The 25469-nt window shown below is 35.8% G+C and overlaps 1 protein-coding gene across 2 annotated transcripts in view; it reads left to right on the forward strand.

Moving 5' to 3' along the window:
- The window catches only part of MDGA2 (MAM domain containing glycosylphosphatidylinositol anchor 2), a 778429-nt gene extending 767025 nt beyond the window's left edge, over positions 1–11404 (forward strand). For both annotated transcript variants that reach the window (XM_046652130.1, XM_046652131.1), the window contains 2 exons: positions 4813–4918; positions 7571–11404. In XM_046652130.1, the coding sequence (XP_046508086.1) occupies positions 4813–4918; positions 7571–7659 (195 nt within the window). In that variant the 3' untranslated portion in view covers positions 7660–11404. The remainder of the gene's footprint in view (positions 1–4812; positions 4919–7570) is intronic.
- Positions 11405–25469: the final 14065 nt, after the last annotated feature.

The following is a 25469-nucleotide window of genomic DNA, read 5'->3' on the forward strand; positions in this document are numbered from 1 at the left end:
AGAGGCACCGTTAACGTTGAAGTCAGATCATCAGAAGTGCACTGTATTCTTTAACTCCTCCATCTACATTGCTTATAGTACTGCATGTAACTCTTCCTCCCTCACTGAGAAATTATATCTGAACACAAGCTCTCATAGCATCGTCTATATCTCTCTCTCTATACTGACATCAATATCTGTATGCTTTAAAGCATTATAATGGATGTAATTCGATGAACTGAAATAATTTTGTGTGGTGTAATTCTAATGCAGAAGTCCACATACATTTTTACAAATTTCCACTTGAATTTACCTACCAAGAGGTAATTTTATGATTATGCAGTATTTCTTGCATATTAAGTTTGCTGAATTGCACGCACACACTGTGAAAACGTTAAAATTTTAAACTTCAGTTAAGGGAAAGTATTTTAAATAATATCAACATGACTGTGTGTGAAGAACAGGTTTTGCATAATTTGAACCCTCTTTTAGGAGACCTAAACTTCAACATTTTCGCCCTGAGTATCCACATGCCAATATTCCTGCTTCATGACAATTAAATCAAATGCATTTCAGAAGTACTAATGAGGAAGGGAACATAGTTTTGTTTCTGTGGTGAAACAGTAGTCAGAATTATGATGGTACTTCATAAAAATATGACATAGTGAGCCCATTAAACTACAGAGCATTTCTTCTCCTAGTGAATATAGTTCAGATTTTTTCATTGCATACAGATCATGTCTTCCAAGTTGAGATACACCATAACAAATCGTTATAGTTTTTCCTTTTTATATTTGAGAGAAAGGTGTTTGTCACCGAGGATTTATTTTTATAAACACTTGAAAGTTTGGCCAAGGTACATTGTTTAAATTGATTACCTATGCATTTTATTTCTGTGCTCTACCTCACAGTCAAAAACAATACAAAGGATAAAGTAGCCCTCCAGGTCTTAGTCTAGAAGCCGTTTATGACTCTGTTAGAATCTACGAAATTTTGTTATAATAATTCAGAAATATAATTGTAGTTGGAGTTTGGAGCATAAATAGAACAATGCAATTTATATTTCTTTGTGAGAGTCAGTGTGAGTTAAAAAACAATCTCTATCTTAATAGCAAGAGTGCTATGGAAATTAACAGGAAGCGAACAAGCATACAGAACAGGACCTTTCTTCCTGTTCAAATAGGACCCTGAGGAAGACTGCGGTATTTCTCTCGTCTACTGGATTGGATTCCCTATCATCATAAGATTACAAATAAATATTAAAAACACTTATTGTAACTGTACCTAGAATTTGATTATCAGAAATTATTTTTATCATCCTAGGAATAACTACCTCTAATTCTCTGTCTTATTTCCACACTGCATCTAAAACATCTGCTATGCTTATGTGGAAAGTAATCAGCTTGCTTTATTCAGTGACAGATTGTATTATCTGTACTCGTATAAATAAATGGAAATAAGAGATTTACAAATCAGCCAACTTTTATTACTGTAACACTTAATTCATTCAGGATCACCAAGGGATGAAGTATTCATATGAGAGAATGTTCTAGATACAGGCAGCCCTCTGGACACATGACAGTTTGACTTATGTTGATTTATATTTTTGCTGTTCAGCCAACTACACGCTTACTGTCAACGTATTGCCAGCAAGCAGCAGCATACATATTGAATTGCATCAGTCAGTCTACACTCTGATGTCTGCCCCAAAATGCTCCCAACACTCCCTCTCAGTCTGACCACGAGAGAAGGATGGCAGCATCCTTCACAACCTCTCTGCTTTAGGACGTTTGTCTTTAGCACAAGACTAGGTCTGACCTTGTGTTTTGATCAAGCTGCACAGGGAGCAGAAGGAAGGGAAGGAAAAGAAAATTAATAGGAAAAGTAGGAGCATTTAATACTTTAAAGTCAGTGACAGGAGTTTTGAAATGCTTTGAGCAATGGCAGGATCATTCTGGGGAAAGCAGCTTTGAAAAGTTCAGGAATGATATTCGTGATTTACACATATTAGTTTTGATTTTTAAAATAACCCCATTATTTGATATTGACACCTACCTCCAGGGAACAAGAACTTACTAAGGAACAATAATTGTTTACTTTAAATAAGAAAAATTGTGGATAATTTTATGATCTACTCACCAGTACATAGCTAAGACGGAAAACCCATGTACTCCGCAGCCTGTTTCTCCAGCATCCAATGAAAGGATTATGACTTCAGCTTCATCTGTTTAAATTTCCAGTGTGAGCAGGTGCAGAATATTCTAACCTACCCTTACTAGCCTTCTCCCCAACCTCTCACTTCCCACACAAAGCATCTGGGAAGGCAATCCCTGTATCTTTGCCACGGCTACATTGCAAACCCTGCATCTACTCCACAACAGTGTTTACTCCCTGCCCCTTCTCACGCCATCTTTTAAAATTAAAACTTTTGGTGACTGAGGAGGTTTCCTCTTTACCATACCAAATTCTCCTGACTCATACTCTCTTATTCCTGCTTCACTCCAGAATTAAACTTGACTGGGAGGCAGAAATCTGCACTTCATTCCATTCATTCTTTTAAAACTGCATAAAAGGAAAATTTGTGATGACAGCATTCCACTTTGTTTTGATAGAGTATCAGTCTGGTGGGAAGAGTGGAAAATGTTGGATTTTGTAGAATCAGACTCATATATGCCTTAGTCTTTTGAGTTCTGACTTTCTCCAAGATAACATTCCATCGATGTTGTTATCTTCAGGAGAGAAGACTCAGCATCACGTGCCTGAAACCAAGGCGGGAGTAGCCATTGATTTATTCTAATATAGATTCTCTACCAGGCAAGCAGTGCATATCAAAAAAAGAAAAATACCTAAAGGACTTAAAAACCCATGGTTAGGAAAAAGGCAACGCCTTCTTACAGACAGAGTGCCGATGGAGGAAATTATCATGATCTTAAAGAACCATGTGTTCTAAATAAGTGTCTGTCATAATTACATGAAATGTGTTCATCTCAGCCTTGTTCACAATAGCTGAAAATAATTTTAATGTCTGACAATAACAATAGGGTAGTGGTTAAATAATGTTGTATGATAGCATGGAATATTAAAATGGCTTCTCCTTTTCCATATTCAGTGCACTTGAATGTTTATATCACTGATTTTTCTTTTTTTGAATCCTCATTCTTGTGACTTAAACAGTCTTCTGAGGGCTATTTAGCCACTTTCCAAATACCTTCCAAACCACCACTGTGACTCAAGAGCAAGTCATTCCTTCCACGGAGCCAAGCTCTAAAGCTTCATCATGGGTTCCATCTGAGGGGACTGAGAATTCATATACTTCCAGCTTAATTCCAAATATTTTAACTCTGGCCTGCCATTTTATTTTGGCTTCAGTGATACAGGACATTTTGGATGCTTTTCAAAGGAATGGTTTTGGACACTCTTTATTAACATACTTATCTCAACATAGGTAGGCAGGAAACCCTCTCAACACAAATCAAATGTAGTAATAAAAACTTGTCAAAGCTTTTTCTCCTATCAAATCATGAAAATTATTGTTATTCTTATGGACTCTAAGTGAGGGACAGGGACTCAATATAAAAGTTGAAAATGAATGCCTCTGTTTACTACTTAGAGATGTCAATTGATAAAGTATGATAGCATGTCAGAGAATGATGGATCAACTTCTTGAAGGTGGCCTAAATTCTCTGAAAATAGCCACAAATGTCCCTTTAAGGAGCCATGTTAAGATATTTTCAAAGACAAAAACAAAAGAAAAATCTTAGCATTGATAAAAATACAATTTCCCTCTCAATTGTGGCAATGAAATAAGGCTAGAAATTCTATAAAAATGCACACGTCAGCTTGATGTTGGAAACAGCTCTTCATTAAGCTAATTTTTCTTTGGAAGACCAAACTAGATATTTTATTTTGACATGAAGAAATTTTTTCTGGGAATATAATCACTAAATGCATAGGTTACCTTTTAGTATCAAAAAGATTGAAAGGTTTTGCTGGAAGCAAGTAATAATTGGGGGTTATGGAGAAAATTCTAAAAGAGTTTTGTTTCTGTAAAAATGAAATAATAAAAATTTGCTAAATGTCCTTATATTGTCCTTGTTTCCAGAATTTAGTAGTGAAGGGAGAATGACTTCATTCACTGTTCCTTCAGTGCTTATGTATCTAGCCTCAGTGCCAACCATTGTTCTAGATACTGGAAATTCAAAGGTCAGCTACTAAACACTCAACATAAATAGACCCATAAATATCTTCAAATGTTTAAAAATAAGATGTCAAAGTGAAATCATAGAGGTAAATCATAACATCTGGGGAATATGAGGAACTTAGTCACTGTATTTGCAAGAGATCAAACAGTTTCAGAGATAGTAAACCCTTGTTCTGGGCTTCAGTAAACATAAAACTGTTGGAAAGAACCCGGGACTGATTGATTTCTTAAAATATTTCTGGAAAACCAGTGTTACGAGTATGTTTAGAGAAAATTGGAGGAAATCTATTTCAGAGAAAGACTGCTCAAATAAAAATTTTTCCTTACCCCTGAAAACCAAAAGTGATAAGATTTGTAGTTGTTGCTTTTATTGTATCATCCAATTAAGTTTAATTTTGTTTTAAAATCAACATGGAGCTTTGATCTGAAAAACTACCAATATGCAAAGAAGATGCCATTATTGGTTTTCTTAAGAAAGTTTATGTTTTTTGCAAGTAACACTCTTGAAGAACATCTAGAAGAAAAGGTGCCAGGGTTGTTGACAATTTTAGCTATGGCTCCTCAGTTTCTCAGTAGAGATTCATCTGCAAGTCAAAGCTCTACATTTAGGTTTGTTTCATTCATGTTTGTAGCTCATTTTTGAAGGTATTCGAGGTCCCGGCATAGAAGGTGACATTGCCATTGATGATGTGTCAATTGCAGAAGGAGAATGTGCAAAGCAAGACCTGACGACTAAGAGTAAGTGTCTCTTCTTGGATTGTTTTGATGTTAGAGTAACGTAATTACTATTAAATTAATGTATTCTAATTTAAAAAAACATTTATATTTAGTTTGTTTACAAATTTTTTATATATGGGATCCCCAAATTTTGAAGATATTTTAAAACCAAAGTATTAAATTCAACTGTAGGCATATTTGACCTAAGATAAAATAAAAGTAATTCTGATTGAGGTCTGTGCAAGGCAAGCACGCTTTGACTTTTAATTAAGATTTTAAAATGTTTTAAATTTATGTTATTAATTTCAGAGGACTTTTTTACTTTTATTAAAATATTTGGCTAATCTCTGTATACTCAGCACATGTTTATATAGCCATAGCTGTTTTTATTCCCCCAAATAGTTTATGAATATGTTTCCTAGCCAACCAAGAAACATATTCAACCCCTTTAACAACTATTTAGCTAACCATTTCAAAAAATTCAGTATTGTGAAGAGCCTTAGTATATATATTAAGTAATGGAGTAGCCTTATGTTTTTCTAGTATAATTAATCTTTGACCAGCACCACAATCTTGTTTAGTAATTTGGTTTCAGTTTTTACTCTGGTTTGAATATTATGGTTTAATGATATCTTCAAATTTTATATTTTCACCAAAATCCATTTTTTAATAAAAGAAATGTAAATAAAAAATGATAAATAATCCAAAAAGCATCATAAGTATGTGTTGGGCTGCTTCTTAAAAGGCTCATCTCCATATTATCCATTTGAAGTTGAGAAATCTAAAAGCATTTCTATTAAAAAATCGTGCGATTGAAGGATTTTAATCGGCCCATCTGGAATCTTTAATTTTGTAGTCATATAAAGAGTTATCAGTCAAGCTAAATTTACATAAATAACTCATCAATTATTTAGCACATATAAAAGAAGCACGGAGATCCATTTTATGTAAGTCTAGAGCAAATCAGAGTCTTTGTTAATTGCGTATATTTAGTGAGAAATTATGTCAGTCTAGATGTTGAAAGTCAAATTTGTACAACCACCCAGTGATTGCTCACATGGACTGAATTGACTCCATTTTTAAGCATTGTAAAAAGACAAAAACTATGATTGAGTATAACAATGAGCCATTTTTCTCATAGTTTTCACCTTCTTGTCATTACACAGCATTGCAAGTAACACGTTTAGTAGAAATTTCTCCCTGTGTCTGGCTCATTTTCCTTTAGAAAACCAGTAGCTCTACCCAAATGAAGTAGGCTTGTCAAATGCACAGAAAAGCATGCATCTCCCCAGAGGAGAATAGGGTTTCTTTTGAATGTCACGACTCGAATCAGTGACAGTAACATTATAGTAACATCTTTTAAAGAATTTGTACTTGTTGATAATTTAATCACTGAAAACTATTATAAATTAAATTCAGTAAAGTGAATTAAACTTTACAAATGAGGAAACAAGAGGACATAATTTACTGCTGAGAGGAGAAAGCAGAAGTGGGGAGAGGAGCTGCAGTGAACTGACCATGAAAGCCCACTGGCATTATTATTACCCAACAGAGAATTGTCATCATCCACTTTCTTCTCTCAAACTACCAAATCCAGAGAAATGTGCGGCTCTTTTAAATAGGATATATCTATATGTATTGGAGGTATTTTTATTTAGCCTCTTCAAATCAGGGGAAACAATGCTAATTGAACAAAAATATTCTTTCCGGTATAGGAAAGTATTCTGTTACATTCGTGTCTATTTAACTCAGTAGGTTCATTGACGAACAGTGTTTGACGAATGTTACATGAACGCTGATTTCTAAGTACAAACCAGCTTGGAAGCCAAAGCCTCTTCCTGAGGGCTCCCAGCCTCTCAGGCAGTAACTGGTGCTGTGGCCACACCAGCCAAAGCTGAGATTGTGTCTCATCTTCAAGACCCAGCTCTCTCTCAGGGGAGAGCCATTCTGTCACTGGAGCCAGGTTAATGAGCTGCTGGGTTTCCCTGTGCTAGCCCTCCTACGTGAGGTGTGCATTCCAAGAGGCTTTAATGAAATACCAGCTGCAGCAGGAATCTCAAGGCAGATCGGTGGAAGGGACTTTTTAGTTAGAATGGACTTCATAGAGCTTCTAAAAACTACACTGAAGAGATAATTATTTACCCAATTTATAGATATTGAACGGACCCAATAAGTATATAAACAGATATAATCCACTATTTGCAGTAGTTCATTTCTCTACCCATAACAATCCCTCCCTAGTTTTCATTGAGACAAGTTCTCTCAGCCTTTAAGCTTACACATTTCTGGAAGATTGGAAAAAAAGCTGACCTTTTAGGATTTCTGACAGTTTTGTCTGTGTGCGTGCTTTCATGTGGCCAGCAGAGCTTCGAGGTGGAACACAGCCACAATTCACACAAACATCTTCTGAACAAGTTTCACAGCATATCGTATCGATTTAAAAGCTGCAAATAATTTTATTTTATCCAATGTCTGACGGTATATTCAAGTTATTATCCTTCACTTGTCTGTAAAGTGAAGCTGACAAATAAAACAAAGCAACAAAAATGTTCTCTACAAATGTTTTCCATATACTAAAATTGTTTTATTAATTCACCAAAGTTGTGTTGGTAGCTACGTGGAATACTTATGCTCCTGTTTCTGTTTCTTGGCATTTATTTTCCTTGTCTTTAGATTCCGTCGATGGTGCTGTTGGGATTTTAGTACATATATGGCTTTTTCCCGTTATCGTCCTCATCTCTATCTTAAGTCCTCGAAGGTGACCTTATACTGGCAGAGGCTATAAAAGATTCACCAGGCACTGGCATGAAGAAAGAGTCTTTGTAAATGGACATTGAAAAAACAAACTACCAAAGATTCCTCTACTGACTACTGACTCAAAAATAAAATAATAAAAACAAATTTTTTTAAGCACTGGGGATAAAAAGACATCATGGAAGTATAACTTATTCCAAACAACATATAAAAGATAATCTTGACCTGAGTAGAGAAGAGACCTTCAGGTGCTTTTGTGGCTGAAAAGATTACAGCGTCATCTGGTCATCTGGTTGAACTCTGGAAAAAAAAAAAAAGAGCTATAGAAATCCTTGTCAAAGCACAAAGTCATGGCTGGTTTTGTTTCAAATGAATAGTTTGCTTGTTACCATGGAAACCTAATGGCCTGCCAACAAAAACCTCACTGTAAACAGGGTACGTGAAGAGCTGGTATTTATTTTCCTTTCGAGAAGGTTTTACGTAGAGAATTAAATAAATGTAGGCCCTTTTACCTTTGGTTGTTACCCTTCCTTGAAAATAACCCAAACTCAGAATTATTTAAAGCATTCATGTTCCTCCATACCCCACCTTTATGATTATTCTGTTTCCCCCCATGGCTCAGCTAGATAATGTATGCTGTCTCCTTCTGCATGCACACCTCTCCAGGGGCTCAACCTGGGCTTACATATTACACAGGCTTATCGGAGTTTGCTTGCGGCCACTTGAACACCCAAACTAAGTCATCTGTTCCAACGAAGAAACCAAACCACCATCTTTTATAAATTGCCATGGAAACCAAGTGCCTTCAATGAAACAAGCCTGAATAATTTTCAACTCAGAAGCTTGCACTGCTAAGAGTGGTTTGTGTAAAACTCTTTTTCTAAACAAACTACAGAGCCTCAATGTGCAAATTACAGGCAAGACAACAAAGCCGCTTCTGAAAAAGAAAGGACCGGAGCTGCTGCGTGAGCCCATGCAGATGAGCTGCTTGTTGCTGGACCTCCTGGACGGCCATGGCCTTCGGCTTCTTGTCCATTAGAAAATCACTTCCTTTGAGACCAGACGTGGGAGCAACGCTTTGTTCTTCCAGGTTATTAACTGGGTCAACCAGAGTAAAAGGTGGTTAAGATAACACTTAGCGCAGAAGGTGATAAAACACACGAGTGATTTTTTTACTCTCGCCTCCATGTGAAATGAAATTGGCCCTAGCTTTAGAGGGAGCAAGAAAATGTGTATGATTGCAGTGCACACAAACTCTACAGCGGAACTGGGCCTGAACAATCTGGCTTTATTCTAAACACTGAGGGTCGTATGCCTCTGCCCTTTAGTCAGACTCTGTGCAAATTGTGAAATATTATTTTATTATTTTACCAAGATTAAAAACACTTTTACAAAAAAACGAAAACCTGTAAAAATGATTTTGAGCTACCTGAGGACAAATCATACCTTTAACCAGCCAGTTTTCCAACGCATTGTAAATTTCACTTAAACCTGTTGGTTATGAAAATTTGAAGATCTTTTTCCTTAAATTATCTCAGCTTTTAACTTCATTTAAAAAGACTTTTGTCTAAAGAAGAATATTATTATTATTATTATATGTTCTTTCAACACCCCAGGATTAAAAAAAAACTGATTATGCAAGTAATTGGGATATAAGCATTAAATTAGAACATTTGCAAATATTAATATAAAAAGCACAACAAAATGTAGTGGAAAAATGACAAAGCTTGATTTTTTAAAAAAATTCTGTAGAAATGTTTGTGCAAATTCAGTAATTCAACTTAAAAGATAATTTTACAGCTATGTTCAATAAAGCCTCTTTCCAGGTAAGGTATGAAAAGCTGTATGTGTGTTTGTTGAGCAATGTTCACTGATCACGAAAATGAGACTAGTTATACAATTTATCGGTTCCGTGGCCCTGGGATAAATCTTCAGTGCTTCATAAACCCTAATGTCTGCGGGAAGAAAGTTTAATAGGAACACCCTGGCGCACTCTTCTATATTTGTAATAGATGTAAAAAAAAATGTCAAGCCTTTCAAAGTAAAATATGAAACAGATAAGAAGAACTTGGAATTTCATGTGTATCCTCACGGTTAAAGAGGGGACCAGTTGGAATGTCTAGGTAGTGATAGAATTGAGCTAAACCAAGTCTTTTAAATTAAAAAGAATAAACAAGTGAGTTTCCTAACTTTTTTGAACAAATCAGGCATATTGAAAAATTTTCAAAATTACAGTCATTTTATCAAACCAAAGAGATTAAAGTAAAGAATATTGGGGCACTTAGCTTAATATTTGCTAAATTTTCCTTCACCTTGGCTTCTATTTTTTGTGGCAACTAACCGTTTATCTCCACTATCCTGTATGAGTGGATCATCCTTTCTAATTGAACTTCTGCACACTCATTGCTGATAATATCAATAAAAATGTTTTAGGTCTAAAGAGAGGCTTAACTCCTTGCTGCCTTCTCTCCTTGATCTTTGATTTGAGTGAGGCTTTTGCAAAAAACTAAGAAGTTTATATTCAGAATATTTGGATATACATGTGTCCTTTCCAGGAAAACAGTCAAGTCTCCTTTTTCCTAAGTAAGCCTGCACAAGAAATTCCTGAAGATGAATGTTTCAATCCTACTGCTAAGCATTCATGAGATACTATAGTCTTTCCCTAACCTTTCACACAGTAAGAATACACAATTCTTCAGAAGTTCATGAGAACTGGCTGGTACTTCAAAAATTAATTTTGATTAGATTTTTGAGAAATTGCAGGTGATTGCCAAGAACAAAGGGGCCATCAGAAGAACTGCGAAGCAATCAGATTTATTGATACAGTAATAAAATACGTATCTCAAGTAGGTTCTGGATCATTTAAACAAACCAACAAACTCAGAATTAGAATCAATTTTTTTCACTCCAGATCAAATGTTCAGTTGCTTTAATTGAAAGTAAGTGGATAAAAATGCAGGAAATTTGGGATAAGTGAAATGTTATTCGTGTTAAGTAGTCTCTTCTTTAATATTAGTAATAATAATGACAACTTTGAAGCACTTCCCTGTTTACCAATTGCCTTCCTTTTCCTCATATTTTTTGTATTTATTATGAGTTGAACTGACCCACATACTCCCCCTTTTTCCTTTTTGATAACATATTTTAAGTGTGATTGATGCCAATATTTTTCTGCTCTTTTATAGGAAAGCATCAGGCAATGGATCATTTAATTTTGGGGGAGAAAGATTATACCATGTAGTCACCATTAGTTAGGAACATTACTCTGTTTCATTAGTTCAAAGATGCTTGCTTCTCCACATTTTAACATCTCTGCAAGCGGGCCTATTTTAATTACAATTGGCAGCATCTGTGTAGTGATATACATAAAATAATGCAGCATCTTAAAACTCATGGCCTCTTAGACATGTTGAAATTCACTAATGTTTCCAGAAGTGCCAAATTATGGCCAATATTATTACTTTTCAACAAACTCAAAAGTGAGAAAAAGATACCCCATCAGCTTGTTAGGATTTATATGAAATACTTGTTGACTATGCATTATTTAAAAATAATGTAACTTTTACTTTGTGCTTTTTGAAAATCTGAGACTTCTCTTATATATGTTATATACATACCTAGCCTTGCTTTCTTTTTTCCTGCTACCTACTTTTTAGTTCCATCGTGAATTGCAAACTGCTACTACGTATCCCTGATCTAAAATATTTTCTGGTTTCATGTGATTCATAGTACTTAGTAGGTTAGAAGTTTGGCCTGTCATTAAATTTTCTTTAAGAGATTAGAACGATGCATGGAACACCACAATGTCATGCAATAGACTAAACTCATGGTACTTCATTTCACATATATCAAAACATGGACTTTGGCATGGCAATGAATTATGATCACTATAATAATCCGAATTACAAACCAACTGGTCAGTTACATCTTGTTGCAAATAGTAAAAATATTCCCATTCTATACTTTCATATTTTCAAATACAACAAAATATGAATGACAACTGTACTAACTTTTCACCAAACATGCATTTTTATTTTAACGACTTTGTAATAAACTTATCTGTCAAAAAATGTAATTTGAAGAACAATTAATTTAATTCTAGATTTAAGACTGTGTGAAACTGGCTATGGTATTTTTCATGGTCTATTCTTGTTTGGTTGTTTTTGATTAGTGATTTGAAACACGGTGACAGACTCATCTGATTTTGATGGTGTGATTGAGTTAAAAGGATTCTCTTGAATGCATGTTCTTTATCAAAACCTTTTTTTTTTTTTAACGTGCCTTTCAAAGATCAGGGCCTCTCAACAGACACTGAAACTGGAAAAATTTTACTCCAAATTCCTTTTCTTCTTGGTTGACAACTACTTCTTACTAATTGCTACGCCTGCGTCTCCACAAAGCAGAAGGGGTACTCTTCTTGCAACTGGCTAGTTGATGTCAATGAGGAGTTATTGCATTTTCTATGAAAACAATAAAATCATAGGGTTCTGTCCCAAGTTAGTTCCTTTCCTACAATATTCCCTTTGTGGCTAACCAATTTAATTAGTTTTCTTAGTGCTTATTTTTAAAAAGCAATGTCTCTGGCATTTTCTACTTCAACTTAGGAGAAAAGCTACCACAGAATGATCAGAACTTTTTTTCAAATCTGATATAAAAAGTTCGTTGCTGAGTATCCATAATATTTATAAGTATATATATATATATATGTTATTGCATAGAAAAAGTAATTCTTAAAGACTTGAAGTTTTAATGTGAAATCTGTCAATTCAGAATCAATCCATCATATGTTCATGTTTGCTTGGAAACAGAAGTGAAAGTTAGGGAGAAATAAATATTCCATATGTTTGTATATGGACTGCTTTATTGACATATATTAATATAAAGGTTATTAAATTATGAGTGGTGATTTCACTACCCTGAACCCACATGAGTATATTGAAATTAAAGAATTGAAATTCAAAATTTTGAGTAGGGCAGAGGTTAAACTCTGGGTAGAAACTGAAATAGTTTTGTCAAGGGAATATTTACAACTGATTGAATTTCATTTCAATTGTACTAATTTTCCATGAGTGGACCTAAAATGTATTCTTATTTTTCAATAAAATGATGGGAAATTCTATGAAATAGGGATTAGCTTGTTAGTTTCAGTTTGTTTTTGTTTTGCTCTTAATTGTTGTCCTGGATTTCCAGGATATCATTTTTATTTCTTGAGTCTCATCAGTATATTTAAATGTATACGTTTAATCAAATATACATTGTGTTCAATTTATATTGAATATTAGTTACATTTTAGGACTCAAAGTTTAGTTTTAACTTACTTTTCCTTTTGACATTTTCCTTCTGCTAAATAGTTTCAGATAGCTGTATGTTATTTTCCCTTGAATTTTCTTTCAATAAATGAAATTATGTTAAATACTCTATTAGTGTTTGGGGGAAATTTCTGCTGTCAATAAGCACTTAAGTTCAAAACAAAAAGATGTTTAGAATGGCGATTATGTTTGCAAATTAAGATGAAAACGCTATCATCTCTCTCACTATTAAGCTTTTACGGACTCAGCACTGCGGCGAAGCGCAATTAGTCCATTAAAGATGTGTGTGGATTTTTACATCCTTTGTGAGGGATCATTTACAAGATTGTGTTAAACAAGTAGGCACTAAAATTTTCCTGAATGAACTCTCATTTAAGAATTATGGCTCCATTTAGTAACTCTGGGCTTCTGCATGATATATGAAATAATTGACTGCAGATTAACAGCGCTAATGTTATCCCTGATGATAGTCTTAACCGCGTGTTTCATGGGGGCACTGCAGGCTAAATGTGGCTCTTCTGCGGGAAACATAACACTGCTCCACAACGATTTGAGTCAACCGAAGTGTACATGCAGTCCGAAAAATTAACTTGCACTCATTGTTCTCCACTGCCGATTTAGTTTAGTTTTCTCTTTGTCTTTGGTATTATATCTCTAAATATAGCCATGAAATTTTGGAAATGCAGATACAATTAGCATTAGCAGACCCGCCAGCGTGTTTACAACTCAACTCCCCTACTGCTCCCTAACTATATATTAACGTGCTATTTATTCTTCATAAGCTATTTAGTTTGGTAGTCAAAGTAAGGACTTTATCTATATTTGATTTCCTATAGCGTTTATACTCGTTTCAGTCTTCTTTAGTTGTCTGCATTATCTACCTCCCACTGAAACTGTCACCTCCTCCTTGGCAAGGACCGTGTCTCTTTACAAGTTTAGAAACCTCCAACTTACCTAGGTTCTATAGAGATTATTGCATTAATGATTACTCAATTAATCCATGATTTAGAGCAACACTTAAAACAGCACTTATTTAAGGAACCTAGGAAATAAGCAGTAATGTCACCTTTCAGTTGTAAAATCAATGCAATATCATGGACAAAAGATGTTTCCTGTGTACATAGAAAAATGAGGGTCAACACACCCAAAACGTCAGTTCAAGCAGTTGCAACACAATTTTCTGGGACTTCTTAGTTCAAAAGAAAACAATTAGGTTTCTTAATAAAAGGGCAGATGGTAATGTATTTGCAAACAGAATCATTATAGGGTTAAAATAAGGAAAACGAGACTAATTCTGTATGTTTTGGATTAGATGCCATCATTATACATGAGAATAATACTACATAGATTTCCAACCAAAATGTATTAATTATAGAATATTCTACTTAATTTTACATTAGGGAGATCATATGAATGCTAGCTAAACTCAAAATCCTAACTCCTTTCTAGTTTAGAGTTTATTGTAGTATATATTTCTTGGGATCTAATCATCCACTAAACTTGAAATGAAGTATAGTTAAACATGCAAATATTTTTAAAAATAGTATAATAAGTTGAAGTATAAAAAAATTATAAGAATGAGAAGATATGTATTTAGTTCCGGGAAATATTTTAGATAGCAAGACCTAAATTCTTACACATGGAACAAAATAATGAGAAACCAATTAATTTTTAAGAATTGGAAACAATGTTGAACAGAGAGGATTATTAATTTTTTTATTTTGTTTGCTTTGAATTATATGTTTTAATTTCCAAAATTAGCACAATTCATTGAGCCCAAAATTAAAGATGGTATAACTCTAGTACATAGCAACCACCCAATAATTAATTGTTAAATAAATGAAAAAATGAGTAGGACAGTGTCTTATAATTTTTTAGTGAAGTAACAGGCATCTTTCCTTTTTCATTGATTTGGCTTTTGACGATATCCCTGACAGGACTGACCTTCTGCATGTATCCCAAAGGCCGTTCCAGGGCAAGAGTATCGGAGGGTGCTGCGAGGGGATCAGTTCTGATCGACATCCCCCCAGGGCCTGCAGTCCCTCACCCAGCCGGCTGTCCGTGCCTTCCCGCGCAGTGTTGCTTTCTCCATTTAGTCTTCTTTCAAACTATAAATACTCCCATAAGGAAAACATATCACTCCTTAATATTTGGGGGTAACATTTTATCAGCTCACAGTCTTCAAATATCTAGCAAAATAGACTGAGAAAACACTGGACCTACTGGAAGGGGCTAAGGGACAGGAAGGAGAAGCCTGAAGAGGAGAGGCACAGGATTTCAAAGACCACACCCACTTCACAATTTTCCTGAGGTCGAGACTACATGTCCAGTACATACAATAGAGACAGAAGAAGAATGTCAGGATGTCAGCTACACGCAAGGGCTCAAAGAACAGACTGATGGAGCTCCTAGGACAGACCATAAACAATGCGGTCCCGGAGAGGGGGGCAATATGAATAGGTGTCGATAATGCACTTAAAAATGGAGCTAATCAGACTAGAATGTTCACGTTAGCAGAAAGGAGAGAAAAAGAAAATTACATAACCACATGCATTTTGGTAGAGACCCATAATCTAAAAAATGAAAATAAAATATTTAGATCAAATACTTTTGAAAAGGAATTGCAAAAAATAGAGAGAGAAATATTTTATCACACGCCCTTCTTGCTTTCTCTTCTTTCCCCTACAGTGACTTTGGTTACCACCTGGCTTCTCTGTCCGCCTTCTCCTTCCTGGTTATGTGGATTCACAGCCTGTGGGTTAGTCTAGCATCAATTTTCCTTTGATATGTGCTTCAGCAGGCAAGTTCCTGTCTCCGACTGCCTCTGTTCGCACTCTTTCCCCACCACTTTCTCATTAGATAATTTTAGTCAACTTATTTACTGTCCCTAACAACTCAGTTTCCTCTTTTGTGAAATAGGAATAATAGCAACAGTAATAATATGGTATTTCATAGGATTGCTGGGAAACTCCAGTGACTAAACTACATAAAATACTTTAACAATTTCATAGAACACAGCAAGCATTAATGAGTGCTAACTTTTTATTGATATGCTTCCTATTCTTAGAGAAAGAAGAAGAGTAAAGTTTAGAATCATAATGTTGATGACATGGCACATGTGCCAAGTTTGGAAATGAGCATTTTCAAATTATTTCCTCTTTCTCTAATAATCTTACGTCAAGCCCATGCATATGCACGCATTCATACAGGCACGCCATTTATATGATTTATCGTTTTCAAACTTTCACACACATCCTGTTGTCTGTTCTAATCCATAATTAGTGACTGGGTGAATCTAGGCATGACGGATGGCTTCCAGGCCTCCTTCCATCACCATGGCTGTCTCTCAGAGCATGCGGACGGGCACCTTTTCACAGCGTGCATGACCCAAAACTGAAAAGAATAGTGTTTAATAAGCAATGTCTTATATTTTTATCTTCCGGTGAACCTCCATACTATATCAAATCTAAAACAACATTATTTCATGTACTGCTAAGAAGAAAAAAAACCTATTTTTACTTGATTGCGAGACACCATCAGTTATAGCAGGCAATCTTATTTCAGAGATGTTAAATTATGAAAAAAAGAATAGAATCTTAAGATTAGCAAAATATGATGTCATTTGTAATTATACTAGATATTTCATTTGACCCTCACAGGAAACCTGCTTTGTGTGTTATAAGGCAGTTGGACTCTAACTTTAACATGAATCAAACTCTCCTAGAATGTTTGTTGAAAATACGGTTTCTAGAGTTTTGGCGCCAAAGGTTTTGATTCAACAGAGCTGAGGGGAAGAAGGAGACAAAGGTTTTTAAAGAAGCCTCTTAAATAATTCTGATATTTGTGACCAAAACAACCACAATTTAATAAAGATTGGTGTAGTGAAAAGAATATAAATTCAAATCTTGATTTTCACCACTGGTAGCTGTGTGATCTTGAGCAGACGGTTTAAAATCTCTGTGCCTTCGTGCTCCTGGGGATGCCATGGAGAGGTCTGGAGTGAGAGAACCAGGGTCCTTCATTACATGATCTCCTTCCATCCCCTTATCTGTAAAAGCGTGTATTGTGTTATCTAATCAATCAGCTAAAATATGTAAAACACCTAGAATATGCAAGTACCACCTAAATCTTTGCTCACCCGTACAAATGGGATGGTAAAAATAGTACCCACCTCACAACGCCATGAGGATTAAATGAAGCAATTCGTGTCAAGGCTTTGTCCAAGAGAGAAGCAGGGTGTTGCTTTTTTGTTTTTTGTTTTTTTTGAGGAAGATTAGCCCTGAGCTAACATCTGTGTCCATCTGTCTCTACTTTATATGTGGGACATCGCCACAGCATGACTTGATAAGCGGTGTGTAGGTCCATGCCCGGGATCCAAACCTGCGAACCCTGGGCCACAGAAGTGGAGCGTGAGAACTTAACCACTGTGCCACCAGGCCAGCCTTCTGTTTTTTATCTTTTTTAAAATGTTTGCTTAATAAAGTAACATATCTTTCAAAATAAGTTATTTAAAAATTACTCTCATGGCTAAGGCTTATTTTCTTTTCCTTATTTTATCTTGAAGATAAACAAGGAAGAATTTTCTACAATATTTTAATGTTCTTATTTATCTGACATGACATGTATTAGCCCCTAAATGAAGTAAGCTTTCTGTCATTACTTTATGCTGTAAATGATTTTTGAATAATCATGCTTATTTTAGGTTATAAAAAAATTAAGTTAGAAAAATTAGACAATTGTTAGTGAATAAGCACATATGGCATTCTTCAGAAGTTACCATTGGTTTTGACATACGTATTTATGTTCTAGACAGAAATGCTGCTCATTTTTTTTAATTAAACTTTTACTTTGAGATAGAGATCCATGTGCCATTGTAAGAGATAATATACACAGATCCTGTGCACACTTTACCCAACATCCTCCAGTGATAACATCTTTTACTTACGTGCCTCTGTGTGTGTTTAGTTCTATGCATTTTTGTCACATCTGTAGGTTCGTGTATTCACCACCACAGTCAAGATACGTGGTTCAATCACCACCAGAACCCCTTCAGTGTTGCCTTTTTGTAACCACGTCCACTTCCCACCTACCTGTCCTTCCCTCCCCTCCTCCAACCCACCCTATACTCCTGGAAACAACAAATCTGATCTCCATTTCTACAATTTTGTCATTTCAAGAATCGTCTATAAATGCTACATACACTATCTAAATATTTGGAATTGGCTTTTTGCACCCAGCATAGTTCCCTGGAGATTTATCCAAGTTGTGGCATGGATCAGTAGTTTGTACCTTTTTATTGCAGAGTAGTATAGTGTAGTGTGGCTATACTACATCTTCTGTAACCATGCACCTGTTGAAGGACATCTGGGTTGTTTCCACTGTAGAGCCATCACAAATAAGGCTGCTATAAACATTCATGGACACACTGTTGTGTGAACATTAGTTTCCATCTCCAAGATGGATGTTCAGGAGTGTGACTGCTGGGTGGTATGGTAATTGTAGGTTTTGTTTTATAAGAAACTGTCAAGTTGCTGTCCAGAGTGGGTGTACCATTTTACATTCCCACCGGCGATGATACAGTGAGTGATCCAATTTCTATGCATTGTCACTAACATTTGGTGCTGTCACTACTTGTCTTATTTCACTACTTTATTTATTTCATAACTATTCTGATGGATGTGTAGTGATGTCTCTTTGTGGTTTTGCATTTTCCTAATACTTCATGAACACCATTTCATTTGCCATCTGAACATCATCTTCTGTGAAATGTCTAGTCATGTCTTTTGGCTGTTTTCTAATTGGATTTTTTTTTTTTTTTTTTTACTGTTGAGTTTTGAGAGTTCTTTTTGTAATCCACATGTAAGTCATTTGCTGGATATGTGGCTTTTAAGTGGTTTCTCCTAGTCTGTACTTGTCTTGTCATCCTCTTAAAATGGTATTTTACAGAGCAAAAGTTTTTAGTTTTGATGAGGTCCAATTTATCATTTTTTCTCTTTTGCATTATACTTGGGTATCAAGTCTAAGAACTCTTTGCCTAGCCCTGAATACTAAAGATTTTCCTTCATTGGGCTTTTCAAATCAATGTTGTCCTTATCTCAATATGGAAATTTGGACAAGTTTTAAGTCTTGTTACCATGTTAGGTGCATTTATTTTAGTTCAAAAATACTGATATTTTCCCATAGCAGTGATGGAAGGTGTCAAATAAAGATATAAGTGAGGCTAACAATTTAGATATTTTAGATATTAAATCTAAATTTAGAATACTACATTAATGTTAGTTATATGATATGATATGACCATTCCATAAAAACTTTCATATAAAGAGAAGAACGTTGCCTCTCTTCATCCCAAAACACACCCAGAGAGTACTGCTTTTAATTTTCCAAATTCTTCTTTAATTCCACTTAGAGGAATTATGTCATGGAAATCAGACAGCCACGCAAATAATCATGTAAAAGGATATCGTGGCAGTTTCCAATGGTGAAACCATTGGAAACATTCTAAATGCCCCTCAGTGAGGGAATGGTTAGAAAGCATGGTTGTGCTCTTCTCATATCTGCTCTAGCTTTGACACCACAGGGCAGCCTGAAGACTGCCAACCGTGTGAGAGATTTCCAGGGGCCAGGCCCACCCATGCACTATAGTTCAAAAGTGCCAGAACTTAATACCACCACAACTAGCCTCCCATTGCCCTGCACCAGCAGCCCTCAACCAATGTCTAATGCCCAGCTTTCTAGCCCTGAAAGAGAATAACTCCGAGACTCCTATACAGACTGAGAATTCCCAGTGGGACCAAGTCCATTATCCACAGTGGTCCTTTGATTAAGAGCAACTCTTTACTGGGTGCCTTCCTTCCCTTTATCAATTCCTCACAGACCTACTAGAATCTCCTAGACTCATCTTCCAGATAAGATCTTGCTCCGAAACATGGTCTCAAGACTGCTTCTGAGAGAACCAAACTAAGACAATGGTTTATTTACAGAAGAGAGAACCAGGAATTTCTTTTTAAAAGTAGGCTTGAACTTTATGTAACATATAAATATGTCTGCTATATATTGTTAGGTTAACAACATACATAACATTAGATGTGGTTTGGTATATTTATAAAAGTATGTGTTTCCCAAACTGCTAATGTTCTTCCTGTCTGGTAGGTATGGTTTAGCAAATTTTCTGTTTCTATTTTATTCCTGGATTCTCAATTTTTTTTGACATTAAACATATATTAATTTTTCAGTCTGGAAAAAAAAACCTGGGGAGAGAAAAGAAAGAAAATGGCTCAGTGTAGGAAGAGATTTTCTTTGGGTTTTTCCTTGTTCAAAGGTGGATCTTTTCTCGATTTGGATGGCCCAGAAAATATAGCGTTAGGCATTCTACTCGGAGGCAGAAGACAATGAGGAGAACAACCATGTCTGCTTGGTGAGGTCTTAGGGACATGCTGGGATCATGAAAACAGGATAATTATCAAAGGCAAAATGCCACTTAATGGTGCACCTTGGCAGAGGGAATCAGGGAAGCTTGCAGAGTCAAGATATGCTCTGCTTAACGAAGCATAATTAATTCAAAGTTCAATTGGAAATAGTAGTATAAAAGAAGTGAGAATCTTATTTATAAGTTAGTGAAAATTAAAATATGTACATTAATTATGAATAGCAATGAAGAGTTTACATGCCAGGAGAAATATGCAGAAAATAATGTACATGGTCCTCAAGAATGTTTTTCCACTTTTCTCTCTTCTCTCCTGTACACTAATTATTTGTTGATCTCATTTATGGCCTCTGGATTGTATTTACTTGTGCTGGGAAACAGTACACTGCACAGGAAAGGAATCTCTGACACAATGAGTGCATTTCTCATTCTCTTTCTGGCCTAGTTAGCATTGCTGGCTTGCGTCTGTGCTAATGAGGCCAGGCCTGTGGATTCAAACCCCATCCTGATTAGCTGTGCACAGAAAGATGCCCTCCATGGACACACACTGATAACCTCAGCCAAACAGCTGACCAATGCTTGTTATTGGTCAGAAATGGGACTATCATTAAGTGGCTAAATTCACGGTTTTCATTATCACTCTTGAATAAAATTTTCAAAACCTTGTTTTACATTGCTGTATTAATGGCCACTGCTTATCCAGTATTCTTTGTGTCTAGAATGGCACCAACAGTCATTATAACATAAGCCAGAAACCTGGGAATTAACCTTGATGCCTCTCCATTCTTCATCCTTTATATCCAATCCATTACCAAATCTTGTTGATTTTGGCCTCGAATATATTTTGATCCAATCTACTTGCTGCCATCTCTGATGTCACTACTCCAAAGTTACCATGAACTCTTGCTAGGAAATGGCATTAACTTCTCATCGTGGACTTCCACATCGGATACTTCCACCTTTACTCCTTCTCCAACTTGTAGCTCATATGATTATCTTAAAATACAAATAAAAGTTACTCTCCTTAGAGTCTTTTAATGGTTTCCCATTGCTTGCCAAATAAAGACCAAATTCTTTAAAATAGCAGAAAAACCCTTCTTCTCACCCATCTGGACTCATCTTCCTTGTTGGTTGGGCACTGGTACTCCCCAGCACCTATCATATTACATAACCTCCAGTTGGCACTCATCCAATTAAGATGAAAGAAGGAATGATCATCCTACCACTCTCCCTCTTGCTCATGTTGCTTCAGACACAGTGCTTTTCTTCAGTTTCTCCAGTGTTACCTCCACATTCAGGGCCTTTGTGCCCGCTTTTGCTCCATCTCAAATACTCCAAGCTTCCCTTCCCCTTTGCCCAGTTCACCCCTTGTTTCAGTTTACACAAGTGTTCCTCTGGGAATCCTTCCTCCATCATTTAGACCAAACCAGTTCCTTCTATCATATGTTCCCTCTATTTTCCTTTAGAACATTTCTCAGATGTTTAATTGAATATTTGTGTATTTGATGATGAGTTCCCCTTACTATATTGTAAGCTCTATGAAGCCAGAGGAAACAAGCTTGCTTTACTTACCATTTTTTTAAAAATTCAGAGTAAGGTGTCAAATGTTTGTTAAGCAATAATGAATGAGTGTATTTCCCCCTTTGATCCCTTAGACGCCAAGTCCAAAGACATCCCCAAAGATTCATTCTCTTTCGTCACTTTGTTCTTTTTGATACGGTTCATCATACTTTTTTGAAATCACCAACTTTTTGAAATTACCAACGTCGGTATATGTTATCGTATTTGGTGGCTTTTCCTGATTGTTTTGAATACTATCTGTTGCCTCACATGCCACCTATTTCTTCTTCTATCTTTAACTGTAAATATTTTCCAGTGGTCTAAATTTGTTTGTATTAGTCCCATGCCATCCCCTACAAGAACTACCCTTCAGTGGATGATGTTTGAGTTGACCTCATTCGTCAAGCCTGCACCTTTTATGTAGATTCAAGATGTATGTTGAATACTGCTTTTTATAGTCAAAATCAGTACCTGACTTCCTCTTACTCCCTAAAAATCAAATTCTCCTGAATTCTGAAATTCTTCTCCTGAATTCTCTGTCTCCTTAATTTGGCCACCATTATGCTACCATTTTTCTAGTGAACTATGTTCAACTATGTTCAAAACCTGTAGAATCATCTTTGACTCCATTTCCCTTGCATCCTAAATTTAATCAGTCTTACCTCCTCATTTTTGTCATCTTTAACCCTTTTTAAATTTGATTCTGCTTTCACAGAAATTGACTTAAATTTTGTTCTGTTTAGACAGTGTAATAGCATCCTAACTCATGTCATTGCCCTTATGGTCACTGTTCCCAAATTTATCACCAGAACTCTGTCAAATCGGTCTTCCTAAATAGAGTCCCATCCCCTTATGAGAAGGTGGTCCCCTTCAAGGATTCTTGGTGTCTACCTTCTGCATACTCACCAAGGTACAAATGCCTAAGTGTATACCCACAGCTTTTCTTAACTGTTTCTAATGTACCTGGTCAGATTACTGTACATTGCAATTTTACTAGAAAACATACCTTTCATAGGACATATTCACCCTTTCTAAGTTTTTAAATTTCATCTTACTATTCCACTTGACTGAAGTGACTTCTACCTTATGGACTTGGGGGTGGGGTTGGGGGGAAGAAGTTCTACTTTTTGAACATTCATGTCAAATGCTACCTTTTTACCTGAAATCCTTCTTGAAATCCATAACACCTTTGGCAGCTCTTTTATGGACTGGGTATTTTGCTTTATATTATAACCGTTGGGTCCTTGTCATGTTTCCTTCCTAGAGACTGTAAGCTCCTTAAGAGCAGGCATTATTTCTTATGGATTTTGTGTTCCCTGTCATGCCAATTTCAGAGACTGGCATAGACCAGGTGCTCTATTAATATTTGCTGAATTAAACTAAACAGGTAGGAAACCAAACTAATAAAAATATGTGTGTATATATATATATAAATATTCAAGAAATCACTGAAATTTGTACATCAGAATGTATAGAATAAAGAATTTACTGTCCCTGCTGTGTCGTCTGTTTTATTATGATTTAATAATATTATTTGTCTATAGGATTTAACTGTCTTCAAATTTCCTAATAAATATTAATGTGATGTTCCCAAATGCTCTGTGAGATGGTCAGAACAATAAGAGCAAACTCATCCTATAGATCAGGAAGCTGCAGCACAGACATTTGATATCTAACCTACTTGAGGTCACATGACTGAGAACAACCCCAGAACTAACATCGGGGGCTTTGCCACCGTAACACACCACCTCCTAATCCCAGTATTATTTGTTTGCAGAGGGAAAGTGAACCAATATATTAATGGAATTTAGTGATTTAAGCTCTGTTTTATCTAAAGTTATATAATATGTGTAGAATATATTCATCTGGATATTCTGAAAGAGATGGGAAGATTGGAAAAACCCTTTAAGACAAAAGAGAATGAATGCCAGTAATTAGAATATGTCAGTTATTTGCAATTATGTACACGCACAATTGGTTGTGTATGTATGTATGTATGTGTATATCAGCATACACAGTGTACAACATCTGACTGGAAAGGCTAGGCACATACTTATCTCTCCCAACCTCACGATTTTACAGTAAGGATTCTAGTGACTGTCTCTCAGAGGACATACTCATCTTTTGATAAGGAATTATGAATCGCTATATCATATAGTAGCTGAAAGGAAACAAAATTGAGAAAAGATTTATATATTCATCAAAATTTCATCATGTTCATTTTCGTTTGAAATTATCTGCAACATATCAGCATAAAACAAGGTTCATGTAACTGCAACCAGTTTGATTATTTTCGTGTTGTTTGTACCCAGCTGTCTGCAGGTGGATAAGCCAGATTCAGATCCTCTGTGACACTTTGCAATTTGGACCTAGAGTCACATTGGAAATTGTCCAAGGAAGAAAGACATAGTGTTTAAACTTCAATAGTCGTCTTCACTCATCCTTCGCATGGCATGTGAGCTCAGGAGAAGAATGGGAAACGCCATGGTGGTACCATGAAATGTTCTGATACCAAAAAATATATAAAAGATTTTTTTCTGACACATTCGCACCAAGAAGCTGGTGTGACTAAGAGTTGAAGTCATGCACGTGCGCTGATGCTGCTGAAGAGACGGCATGACTCAGCTGCAAAGAAAATCTATTTTTATAATTTATCCCCCAAAAAAAGACTGTTGAGAAGTACTATGGCTATTTCCACCTAGCAATAAATATCAACAGGGATTTCTAGAATATTAATTCTATGTTGAAATTGAGCAGAGATAGATTTCATAAAGGTGGAATTTAAATAAATCAAAGGAGTAAGGGAGACTAATGTTTACATTTATAATTAATAATCTAAGAAGGATGTCATGCCTCTTCATAAAAGCTTTCCTAGTATTGCTATTACTATTCTTTTAAACAAATTTATTTTCTATTTTTAAGAATAAGATTAGAAACATATTGATATTTGCAAGTCACTAGGTTAAGAACAGCTCCCTGCATGAAATGTAACCCCTTCTGGTAGAAATGAAAATTCTGTTCTAAGGAATGTGTGCTGACAAGGGGAACATTTCAGTTTCATAAAAGTAGTTTTAATAATACAATTTGATTTCTCACAATTCTTTTCTTTTGGATTTGGCTTCCTTTTCTTTTTCATTTTGAATTAGTTGGGTCTTTAGTGTTGAGAGGAAGGCAGATGAAGTGCTTTTATTAACTAAAGTGAAAGCTTTACTAAGGATTTTTTATTCTTTTCCTTTTTCTCCCCAAAGCCCCCCAGTACATAGTTGTATATTTTTAGTTGTGGGTCCTTCTAGTTGTGGCATGTGGGATGCTGCCTCAGCGTGGCTCAGTGAGCAGTGCCACGTCCACGCCCAGGATTCGAACCAACGAAACACTGGGCCGCCTACAGCGGAGCACGCCAACTTAACCACTCGGCCATGGGGCCGGCCCCTGATAACTGTTCTTAAGCTTCCTTTGCACTTGTGGACTCATTCCTTTGAGCACGCATTAGTTCATCAGATCCAGGTAACATGCTATTATGAGC

This window comes from Equus quagga, chromosome 2, assembly GCF_021613505.1.
Source record: "Equus quagga isolate Etosha38 chromosome 2, UCLA_HA_Equagga_1.0, whole genome shotgun sequence".
Taxonomy (NCBI): domain Eukaryota; kingdom Metazoa; phylum Chordata; class Mammalia; order Perissodactyla; family Equidae; genus Equus; species Equus quagga.